Source organism: Centroberyx affinis, unplaced genomic scaffold (genome assembly GCF_046629955.1).
Source record: "Centroberyx affinis isolate AG114_WGS23_722 - 3 ecotype Tasmania unplaced genomic scaffold, CSIRO-AGI_Caff_v1 ptg002325l_1, whole genome shotgun sequence".
NCBI classification, from domain to species: Eukaryota; Metazoa; Chordata; class Actinopteri; order Beryciformes; family Berycidae; genus Centroberyx; species Centroberyx affinis.
In genome coordinates this window covers 25,829-38,508 of record NW_027280593.1, presented here as the reverse complement: position 1 = coordinate 38,508, position 12,680 = coordinate 25,829, and the positions used below count along the sequence as shown (strand labels likewise).

General features: G+C 40.8%; 1 protein-coding gene across 1 annotated transcript in view; it reads left to right on the top strand.

Annotated features, from left to right (window-relative positions):
- The window catches only part of kif21a (kinesin family member 21A), a gene marked incomplete at its 3' end in the record, with an annotated part of 55,852 nt that overhangs the window by 17,549 nt on the left and 25,623 nt on the right, over positions 1 to 12,680 (top strand). Inside the window, exons 2-5 of the mRNA XM_071533131.1 lie at positions 4,686 to 4,908; positions 8,246 to 8,428; positions 11,535 to 11,675; positions 12,217 to 12,348. Of these exons, the coding sequence (XP_071389232.1) occupies positions 4,686 to 4,908; positions 8,246 to 8,428; positions 11,535 to 11,675; positions 12,217 to 12,348 (679 nt within the window). The remainder of the gene's footprint in view (positions 1 to 4,685; positions 4,909 to 8,245; positions 8,429 to 11,534; positions 11,676 to 12,216; positions 12,349 to 12,680) is intronic.

Genomic DNA, 12,680 nt, shown 5'->3' with positions numbered 1-12,680 from the left:
ATACAGGCTGTGTATGTCACCAGCTGCAGTGTATCTCAGTTGGTAAAGCTAAGCGTTGTGATGCTGGAGACCTGAGTTCAAATCCTGGGTCAGACAATATAGGTTTGTTAATTGCATTGCCCACTTTTCCCTTTTGTTCCTTACTGCACAGCCAGAAGTCCTCTAACTATTGACGTCATATACAAGATCGTGAATGGTGAATCGAGACACCGGTTCAAATGGCAATGACAAGGAGGTAATTACAGCAAGCACTGATCATTGTGCCCAACTTTACCCCCGTCCAAACGTCCATTGGTTACTTGTTTGGCAGATTTTGGCAAGCGCCAAGCTGGTTGCAGTTTTTCACAGATTACATAGTTCTTGAAAGTTTGAAAGAGTTACTCCTAAATCATGTACCAACAGTTTGCTGCGTAGTCCTCATTTCACTCTTTAGTTTTGATTCTTCACCTCCTGTGCTCCGAGAAGATTTCCCACCAGTGACCATACCCAACACCTGAAACAGATTTGGGCAAACAGACTGAATCTACACCATCTCATTTAGAAGGGACGCTAGATGGGACGCTTTAGATGGGACGCTCTTCTCTGTTGCAGCCTCAACATGTGATTTAAACTGATAGGATGAGTGTATTTTGACAAAGAAATCTTGCCTAGTGCAGCTTTAACCTTTAGGCTACTGCTGCCTCATTTACATATACATGGAAGATGCTTGGCTGAAGTTCTTTTCCAGAGCAAATGAGAAAAATAAACTTAAATTCCTTGATGATCAACATTACAAGCAACCAGCAATAGGGACTCCGAGTACCAGGGTGAGAGCCACAGCCCCCACGAAAATAAATGCACCAACAAATATTCCTAACCCTAGAAGGATTAGGTATGATAGAGAAGGGCCAAGAAGGTAATATTTGAAGGTAGTATCCCGGGTAGGTAGTGTCTGTGCAGTCGGTCTGTCGGACATGGCATGACCTCCAGGCAGCACGTTCCCTCTCCTCCCATCCCTCCGTCCGGCCGTGGCGTTGGTGTCAGCGCTGGGATCCAGTGTCACACAGACAGACACAATGGCCGCACTGTGCTCCGCTCACAGCATTGTTCTCCCCCTGAACCCAGAGGCACAATGCGGCCCTTATCCACACAGGACAGGCAGGCAGGCAGGCAGGCAGGCAGGCTGTCAGGTGCTTTTCTTCCTAGCTGTTTTTGCAAGCTCTTTTACACTAGCAGGCCTGCTAGGAGAGTTCTGTTAGAGGAATACACTGAGTCTTTTAGGACAGTGATTCTCAGCCTTTTTCCATATCAAGGACCCCTAAGTTAGTCCACATTAGAGCCACTGACCCCCATTTAATGAGATTTGACCCAAATCTGAGAATATTTGTCCAGTTTTTGTCCAGAATCCCATGACTATCTGTATTTTTAGGTAGAGAGATAACACTGAAGCTATGATCAAAATAAATATTCTTCTACATTCTCTAATTGTCTTAACTTCATTTAAATTAAATAATGGTGAAGTTTAACAATTCATCAATTTGCTGGGGACCCCCTGGAACCAAGGACCAAGAACCAAGGACCCCTGGTGGTCCCCGGACCCCATGTTGAGAACCATTGTTTTAGGAGATTAGCCCGTTGGTCAACTTGCCTGTTAAGTGATGAGAACATCACACCAAAATTATACAAGTGTCCCCGGTAGATCATTTGCTACTGTGATCCATGCTAACTCGTTACATTTCAGTATGTTGAGTGATAGGAGCTGAACTGAAATGTGAGAAAACTGAACTTTTGGTAATAAAAAGGAAATATCATTACCTGCAACCAACAAAGTTAGAAGGAGGTAATGTTTTCATCCCTGTTTGTGAGCAATATATCTTAAAAAGTCAATTGGATTTGGCTGAATTTTGGAGGACAGATGGTCCTTGGCCCAAAGATCAGTTGATTAGATTTTGCTGGTGATCCAGATCTGGGATTTCTGCCATTAGACGTCTTTCATTTTTTGGCCATAACTAATATGCTGCGTTCATGTGCTGGTGGGAAAAGTCTTCTGGGACTCAAACTTGAGCAACCGCTTATTCATTTGCAGCGCAGTGATTTTTAGCTGTACACAGTTTCCCATCGCCCAGCACAATCATTACCTCCGCCAAGGAGGTTATGTTTTCAGTGCCGTTTGTTTGTTTGTCTGTTTGTCAGCAGGATTACGGAAAAACTACTGGCCCGATTTTCATGAAACTTGGTGGAAGGGTGTAGCATGGGCCAAGGAAGAACCCATTAAATTTTGGAGCGGATCCGGATCCGACTCACGAACAAGCAATAATAACACGAACCTTGGCGGAGGTCCGCGCTCTCCGAGTGCCCTTCTAGTTCCTTATGGAAAGAGGGAAGGTAGTTCCTGGTAGTTCAAAACAGGATGTTATTTTTGTATCTTATTTCCTGTAAATTTTACCAATCTCCAACACAAAACTACCACTTAGCTGCATATAATTTAAGATTACTTACCATTTAACTTTAGAGCTGCTACAATTTCTCATTTTATCACTTTTGAGATGATGCAGTCTTTCTTTCACAAATTCTCTCTCTCTCTCTCTCTCTCTCTCTCTCTCTCTCTCTCTCTCTCTCTCTCTCTCTCTCTCCCTTTCTCCCTCGCATCCACATCAAACTAGTTAATCCACGGCCAGATTTCACTTGGCCAGCATTCAAGAAGGCATTACTGTCATTCAGCATTTGAGCTTTGTCAGGCACACACACACACACACAGACACACACACACACACACACACACACTAATGCAGTACATATTAACCCAGCTGGCAGGTTTTAAAGGACAAAGTATTGGGTCAGAGTGATGGGGTAGGGCGCTGACCCTGTCACTGTTGTGGGACGAAAACCACGCATCTGCAAGTGCAAGTGCAAATGTATGAACGGAAGAAAATAAGGTTTTCTCATTGATACCTGCGTATCCCCAAGGGCCCAAGGGTCATGAAGCTCAACACATAAATGACAATGTCATCTTTGAATTAAAGCGAGAAAAAACACTAAAGTTGCAGTTGAATGGTTTGAAGGGAACATCCAACATAAAACTGCAGTAAAGGAATACATACGTTTTTGGGAGACTGGCCTATTGGTGGATTTTAGCTTTTGTACTGGTCTGAGTGTTTTATCAGAGATTTTCCCTTTAGCGACTGACTACTATGGGGACCCTGCCAAGTTTTCAATACAAGTTTATATATATATATATCTAAATATCTATATAGTACTTAGGCACCCAAGAGTTTTTATATAAATTGTGTCTTAGATGTTTATTAATTTTTTTCTGCATTAGTGTGTCAGTAGACTGCTCTTTATAGTACATTTTCTGATATTTAGAAACTTTTCATTTAATTATTTTTGAAAGCATCTTCGCTTTACTTTTTTCTTTTACATGTGCCTAAGACTTTTGCACAGTTCTGTGTATGTATATATATATACTTTTATTTTTTTCAACTTAATGTGTGTACACCACCAGAATAAGAAATTAACTTTTTTCAGAGGTTATTTTTCCTCCCTTTTTTTTATTCTTTTTTTTTCTGTTAGGGGCATGTTGGTCCTTTAATAAATTTTCATTGCATATCGGCAAATAAACCCTCAATTTGTACCACTAAGATTCGTTATATTATCTCACACTTCTTTCGTACTGCTGGAAACTGATGGCGGGCCTTACAGAAGACTCTCTGTCCCCAACCAGTCCATCTTCCACCCCTCCATTTTTGAGTTTTTTTTTTTTTTACCATATTGGTTGTTTTATTTTGTACTATTTGGTGCGGCGGTTTGTGTGGGGTTGGAATTTTCCTCTGCTGCTGTTTGCGTGGTGCCAACATTTTCTCCTGCTTCAGACTGCATGCTCGGTTGTTTTCTGATCAAAAAACACTTGATTTTTCTGTCCCAGAATGCACCGGAAAGAATCCCCAAGTCATCGGCTGCCATGAATCACCTACGGTCGCCCATGGTGGACAGTAGATTCATTGACGTGTGAATATTTGATAACAAAAAAAAATTGCACATGCAAAAGGGCACTCCTAATTATTCAGTGCAGTGTTTGTCCCCTCATTTTTTATTTCACAGGCATTTTATAAACTTTCAAAGGCATTTTTGCCCCAAGCTGCTGTTAATTTCTAACACTGGTGTACACAGTTGTTAAATAACAAAAACAATAAAATCCCGTTGTACATGTTCTCTGTAATTCATATCATGTTTTGATTATATACAAAAGCAGCAAGAACTTTGACAGATGAGACATTTGTGTTTCCTAATGGTGGACTGAATCAGGTAAAGCCCAGTTCAGATATTTAAGTAGCAAATCAAACTTTATTTGTACAGCACATTTCATGCAAGCAAATGCAGCTCAAAGTGCTTCACAACACATAAAAATGCAATGGAATAAAACGACCAGAAAAGACAGGTTATAAAATAAAATAAAAATAGACAATGTACGTAAGAGTAGAATAAAATGGGAACATTAAAATAAAAAAATAACTAAATCATGTATATAAGATTAAAATATAACAAGTAAAAAATTACAGGAAAGATAATATATCTCTTTCTTCTTCTTTTTTCCTCTAATTTTCCTCTAATTCTTTATGAAAGGACCGACCATTATTAGGCCTATATACGACACTACCGATATGACTCATCATCTCTCCCTCTGTCTGTCTTGTGTGCTGCTGCAGGATCCGTCCTCAGCTGGCCAGGGAGAAGATCGAAGGATGCCACATCTGCACGTACGTGATGCCCGGGGAGCCGCAGGTCATCCTGGGCAAAGACAAGGCCTTCACCTACGACCACGTGTTCGACATGGACTCCCAGCAGGACGCCATCTACGCCAACTGCACCGAGAAGCTGATCGAGGGCTGCTTCGAGGGCTACAACGCCACCGTCTTCGCATACGGACAGGTGAGTCTTTATCAGTGTGTATAAAGTCTGAGGACGCTCTGTCCTCCGTATCGCAGCTGTAGTGTTGACTATTCCTTATAGCTGGAAGGATATAGAGAAGTGTGTGTGTGGGGTGGGGGGGTGGGGGGGGGGGGGGGGGTGTTGACATTTGGGTGAAAAGGAAACTGGAGGAATTCGAACCCCTTGTGACCTTGTACTTGTCCGAGCTTAGTTTTATTGCAGACAACAGTTTGGACGCACCTGATTGAATGTTCTATGTTTTTCATTCTCTTAAAGCCATTTTGATCTAAAGGCTTACGCTTAAAAGCTTGAAATTTGTTTCTTGGACAAAATATAAATAGTGAAGTTGATGCCTATGTATGAATTTCTTTCCAAAGCCTTTGCCTTTCCATCAAGGCAAAGGGCGGCTGCTTTAAAGAATCTAAAATATAAGATAGTTTTGATTTGTTTAACACTTTTTTTTTGGTCACTGCATAATTCAATTTGTGTTATTTCATAGTTTTGATGTCTTTACTATAGTTTTGATGTCTTTACTATTATTCTAAAATGTGGGAAATAGTAAAAATAAAGAAAAATTAGGTGTGTCCAAACTTTTGACTGGTAGTGTTCCCTGTGTGTCTGAGTCTCCTGCTTTGGCATAGTGCTGCAGAACACTGTATTTTTGGATGGTAAAGCAATGTGTTGGATCACGAGGGAGCGAAGCACGGGCCGAATAATCCTACACAAAGTCCTTATGGGGCCCTGAGAAATTGTTGTCCCCACTGATTCCTACTTGTTTATTAGCACAGCAAACAATTTTCAGCCGCACCCTGCCTTTAGGAACACTGTAAGTCTTTACCAGTGGTGGAAAGTAATTAAGTACATTTACTCAAGTACTGTACTTAAGTACAATTTTGAGGTACTTGTACTTTACTTGAGTATTTCCATTTTATGCTACTTTGTACTTATACTCCACTACATTTTAGAGGGAAATATTGTACTTTTTACCCCATTACATTTATTTCACAGCTATAGTTACTAGTTACTTTTCAGATCAATATTTTATATTTAAAACATTTGATCATCTTTATAAAATAACTATAAAATAGCATTCTTATAGATTAGACTACCCAAAAGTATAGCTAAATTGTTAAGATTAGCTTCACGTTGACAACTTTAAAATGTTGCTTACATGTACATGTATGTCAATAAATCTGTATTAATATTCCAATAATTTATGAAAAATATAACTCTCTAAATGGGGACAGTTTGCATAATGAGTATGTTTACTTTGATACTCTAAGTACATTTTGCTGCCAATACGTATGTACTTTTACTTAAGTAAGATTTTGAATGCAGGACTTTTACTTGTAATGGAGTATCTTTACATTGTTGTATTGCTACTTTTACTTAAGTAAAAGATCTCAGTACTTCTTCCACCACTGGTCTTTACCCACGGCATTATGGGTAGTGATCCCACTGCTGCTGCAAGGTTTACAGAGCTTAATCATTTGTTTTTTTTAAACCAGTGACACTCCTTTCTTTCTCTCTAATACCTTCTTCCTCTCTCCCCCTTCCACTTCCCTCTCCCTTTTCATCGCCGAGTCTGCCACATGGAAATGACATGCTAGTTTGGGCCTCCCATCCCCCCCAACCCCTCCTCCCCCTTCCACCGCTCAGGTTGCCTTGACGACGGAGCTCCTGCTGCATGGCACTCATGGGGAGGGTGTGTGTGTGTGTGTAAAGAAAAAAGGGGCTTTTATGGTGGGAGTCTTAAAGCGGTGCTGTGAAGTGCGCACACCTCTTAGATAGCTTTACATTTTTAATGCGAGTTCCATGTTAAACCCACATCTCTTCCCCCAGTAGCTGCTTCTGCCACTGCTGGCCTACTTCTGGGTGCCTGTTCATTCAGAGCGCGCTGATAGCGGTCGGCGTGGTTTGGCCTAGTATCGCTTGGCCTGGATCGGCTCTGTTTTTGCCTGTGTGGCTTTACAAGGACTAATCTAGATTTAGACTGACCCGCCCAAATGCATCGCGGGAATTCTGCCCACTTGGGCTGTAGATGCGACTGACGGTTAACGGCAGAGCGCAAATCTTCTTTTTAAAAGGACGTCGGGTTGTCCGATTTATCATATTTAGTGAGAAACAGTAGGGGAAATACAGGAAAGGAAGATTCTGGTTTGCTGGAACACATGGCTCCAGAGTCAGGGGTCCAAACCGCTCCACCATCCTCTTCCTCACTCATTTTATGCCTTCTAATCTTCCTCTTCTGCTCGGCATCAATGTTTTTGTCCTTCCACCTATCCTTATTCTACCTATCCTTATCCCTCTCCCTCGCGTATCCCTCTATCTTATCTTTTGCCTGTTCTATCTTCACCATTTTACCTTAACCAGTGTTCTTATCTTGAAAAATCTTACTCACCTCTCGTCTTCCTCTTCTTCCTCCTCCTCCTCCTCCTCCAAAATGCACCATTTCTGGGCCCACTTTGTTGTCTGGTGGTGTTTTCAGTCCCTCAGAATCAAAAAGCGAGGGCTTCTCTGGTCATGTATAAAAATGCAAACATTCTGGGACAGGGTTATTCAGATTCTTGAGGAGATTTTATGCTATAAGATTCCCAGTGACCCCCGGATTGTGTACCTGGGATTGATACCCGGTGACATAATTCGAAAGGAGGACTATCTATCTCTTCAAAATCCTGATACTTGCAGGTAAAAAGGCCATCACAAGGAGCTGGTTGAAAAGTGACCCTCCAGGACCAGGTCAGTGGCCGGACATTGTAGAAGAAATATAATCCATGGAAAAACTGACTTATTATCTAAGGACTAAAGCAGGGATCCATAAACAACGCTGGGGGAAATGGACTGCATACAAGAGAAAAGATGGGTCCTGTTCTTAGCTGGTCTGAAAAGAATGGATCAAAGGTTATAAAGAGGGAGTAGTGCCCCTTCCCCTTTTGTATTTTTATTTATGTTTTTATTTCTAATTTTGACATCAATGTCGTTTTGTTGTGGATTTTGTTCAGTGTAATAGTAACTGAAAATAAATAAATAAAGAGTTTAAAAAAAAAAAAAAAAAGAGAGGGCTTCTTTCTAGAGCCACCATTTTGCACCAAGAGACGTTCAACAATCATACAGGGAGAAATCCATTGTAGAAGAGACACAAAAGAGAAATCACTGACTGAAGTAGAAGTAGAAGAGGCAGGTTGAGGGAAAGTGGGTTCACCAAAAGAGAAGTGAATTACAGCATTTAATCACAAAATAACTCCTGGAATGCATTTAACATGTCTAACAGTGTAACAGGATCCTCCACCTGTCCCTGTGTACTGTATCTTATGACGTTGTCTCCTCCCCCATGCAGACGGGCTCGGGGAAGACGTACACCATGGGGACGGGCTTTGACGTCAGCATCGGGGAGGAGGAGCTGGGCATCATCCCCCGGGCCGTCCACCACCTCTTCAAGGGCATCGAGGAGCGCCGGCAGGCCGCCCAGGACCAGGGACGCCCCGTCCCCGAGTTCAAGATCAACGCCCAGTTCCTCGAGGTACTCACTCAGCACCCAGCACCCAGCACCCATCTGCCTACCTGCATTCCCACCTGTCTATCTTTATACCTAGCTACTTTCTACTACTGGGCATGGGGTTGGTTTGTAGTGGGCACAGCACCAGGCTTAAGTCGTGGTATATTTGTTTTTTGGTTATGTTTTTTTTCATACTGGAGACTAGGGCTGGGCGATATATCGTATAATGTCAATATTGCAATATGAGACTAGATATCGTCTGGGGTTTTGGTTATCGTAATATTGTGAAAAAACTTGTTAATGTTACTTCTTCCTGGTCTTAAAGGCTGCGTTACAGTAAAGTGACACAATTTTCTGAACTTATCAAGTAGTAGAGTAAAATGAACAATGATTGGCTTTACCTGCTCATCCACATTACTTATTACTCATTAAACATTACTGATTACTAATGATCATTACTAATTTTCAACATTTTCCTGTGTGTAAATATCTTATGAAAGCATGAATACTCATCCCCAAAATATCGTCGCAAATATCGATATCGAGGTATTCGGTCTAAAATCTACTGGAGACAAATTCTAGATTTGCAATCACAGGCTTTTGCTTCTTGGCATGCCGTCAGTGTAAATAATAATTTGCTCTTAATTGCCCTGCTTCTTCGGGCTAAATAAAGGTTAAATGAAACAAACAAAACACACTCTCCTCAAAGCATCGTTTTACTCTCACCAGCTTTAGGACAGGCGTTTACAGAGGCCTAACGGGTCAGGCTTATATTGTTGACACTGCTCATTTAACAAGCTTTGACACCATCGCTCTGTCACTTGAAAATATCTCCACTGACAATTGAACTGCGGCAGCTGTCATCGGGGGGTTAGGAGGTGTCTCGGGGGTGGGGGTGGGGGGGGGGGGTACAGGAAGGGTTAACAGGGATGAGGTGAGCTGACAGCTGTGTCGGCCCGTCAGTCTGACAGCGCTCAAATTCCTAGAGAAGAGCTGGAACTGGAGAGGCGGGTGAACGAGACGAGTGATGGCTGGGAAATATGGATATGGAAATGGGGTTTGACTCTGTGGGTTTTTGAAGGCAGATACTGATATTTTTAGACTGAAGTACTGCAGATAATAGCCGATATTTTGTGACATCTTCAAATTTAACATTTTGCATGTCAGTAGTTAGTATTTCCCCCTGAATTGTATTCTTGTCATGGCAGAAATGCATCTGAAACAGCATTTAGACCATTGTGGGACACTAAAACTCTCCATTGAAACTCTGACTAATGAAGGTTTAGCAGCTCCAGGGTGACCCACCACTCCTATTCATTACTACCTTTAATTTAGGAATTAATTTACAAAAACAATTATTGAACAATTAAATGAATAAATAAAACGATTAGATAAAATGTGCAAATAAAATGAAATATCATTACAGGTTTTACAGAGTGTTTCTGTAGCATATTGGTCTGACCCTAATGAAATTGTCCCTGGCCTTTATTTCCTCACCTAGCACTCCTCTATCATACATGATTACTGAAGGGACTTGCTGTGATGATGTTGGCAAACTAGGAATTTAAGCTTCTTTTGTTGCACTCAACCACTCATTTTATGTCACTGAGTATATTAAATACCTTAAGTGGAATGTATAAAGAGTTAGCTAGCTAATGGGCCAGAAAAACTGTAAAGCAAAACTTTTGGGAAATGGCAGCAGCAGACGAGTGGCTCACAGGATAAATCAGGGCCCGTACAGTTTTTAGAACAAGAGAGAAGCTAGGGAAGTTTCTGTAAATTCAAGGGATCTGGACAGGAATCCTAGATCAGTGCTCTCTTTTAAATATTAATTAATCACTAATAATTTATAATAAGAAATTCAGAATGCCTCAGAGGGTGATTAGTTTTGAAAAGTTACTGTTTTTCAGTGAGATTACCCGTTATATGAGTTCTTTATCTGGATGCAGAGGGTTGGATTATCTGCACTAACAGAGGGTTTTTTCAGTTTTTTAAGTGCATGTTTTAAAGTGCATGAGTTCCAGCTTTATCCTCCTGATCTGGGCCCCCATTCAAAATGTCCACATGTTTTGGGATTACTTGTTGCAATAAGAGGCTTACAAAGTGTACATTAAAATCCATAGAAAAAATCATCAAATCCAATTGAGATTTCAACGTTGTCAAGAGTTTTTTGCATTTTTGCACTAATTGTAAGTTGCTCTGGATAAGAACATCTGCTAAATGGCAAAAAGGGAAATTGTATTTTGCGTTATTTTAGTTGTTTCACACTATTATAGGATTTTATTCTGCCAATACATGTACTTCAAAAAATCACAATATTTGCTTCAAAGGTGAAAGCTCATCCTTTTAAATCTGAATGTTTCAATGAAGATTTCTAGTCCAAAATGTTATTTATCCAATTTCGGGAAAACAGTACTGTCCTGATTCATTATACAATATAAAATATAGAGGATCCAGTCTGTAAAATGTTACCTACAGTTGTTTTAACGGTGCTATAATATGTTTAATTATTGTGTTATCAGTCACTGTGTAGGAGTAGGTGTCACATTTTGGACCAAAACTCTTCAAATACGCCCTCTTTCCCCTGCAATTAGAACGTGTTTTTAGTCAATTTGCATCGTTAAATAAGAGCGTTATAAAAACTCTGCTTCAGTATGTAGATCAGGCTATCACAGGCCTTTAAAGTCTGAGTCTTATGAAAGGCCCTAAAAGTATTAAAATGTCTTACAGTTTAATGTCTACAGTACAGAGGTTTTATTTTTTCTCTGTATAGTGACAGGTTTGTTTGCGCTGCATGTCCACACTTAGATTAATCCAGAACAGATTAGTAGTGCGGTCTGCATCCTATCTGCTTTACTAAACACACAGACTTCATGCCCCTTAACAATTAATTGTCCTTTTTCTCATAATGCCCATTGATTATCTATGTTCAACCAGAAATAGGCTGCTTTTGACAGCTTTGTTTCTTTATTTTGGTTGTTAAATTGGTCTTAATGTCAATTTCAGGAGCCATTAAAAATGTCTTAAAAACTCTTAAATTTGGCTTTCTTTTTTGATGACTCAATCCATTATTCTTGTGAATCTGGCAGTTTGGTAGTAGTAGTTTTTAATGTGCTGTGTCTCCCTGCAGCTGTACAACGAGGAGGTCCTGGATCTGTTCGACTCCGTTCGAGACATGAAGCAGAAATCTCACATCAAGATCCACGAAGACGCCACCGGAGGAATCTACACCGTGGGGGTGACCACCCGCACCGTGGCCTCCGAGGCCGAGGTAGGCTTCCGCTTCCTGTAGGTGGCGCTCTTCTCTCTGTCTGTTCAGTCATGGTGGCTATCATTGCTCATGCTAACCACCCAGTTCTTCTTCTTCCGTTGATTCCCAACAAACTGGAAATGTAAAACGCATCACTTCCTGTGTGCCAGAGGATTTTTCCCTGGAAAGAGCTACCAGACACTGAGTGTTTAGAACAGACAATTAAAAAGCTTTCATGAACTGATATAAGCTGGATCACTATCAGCGGTAGAGAGTAGCAAAATAGACATTTATTTATATGAAAACATCGTGGATTATTACTGTAGGAAAAGCAGATTGATGCACATGTTGTACTGAGATGTATTTTGGTTAATTTTATATTAAAGGCCATTTTTTTGACTGTTTTTAATGGATTCACTCTCCACTTTTCGGAGTGTGAGCCTCTTTGCTACCATAAGTGCAATGCAAATACAGTTTCATTCATTCATAATTAATAATTCATTCATTGCTGTGTGTTAATAAACTGAAGCCTGGTGACATTTCTTCCTCTGTCCCTGTGCAGATGTTGCAGTGCCTGAAGCTGGGCGCTCTGTCCCGCACCACAGCCAGCACCCAGATGAACGTCCAGAGCTCCCGGTCCCACGCCATCTTCACCATCCACCTGTGCCAAGTCCGCGTCTGTGCCTCCGACAATGTACGCACAGTATGCCGTCTTCACTACCCGCTGTTTGTTTACCATGTGCTGCTTAACATGTGGTCAAGTACAGGAGTTCCTCTTTTTGAGGCATTGTGGCAGAATATGGTTGTTACAGAAATTCAGGAAATTATTCCCTGAAGCATAATTATCTCAATATAGATGATCCAGTTTGTCAAAGTGTCATTTTGTGAGCCAGTGACTCACATTACCTGCTATCAGTGATTTAGTGATAAACAAACAACCACCATAATAAACAAAAATCTGTTATATTTTCAGAAAAGTAAAAAAGACTTAAAAGACTATACCCTCATAATAATCAATTTGGTATC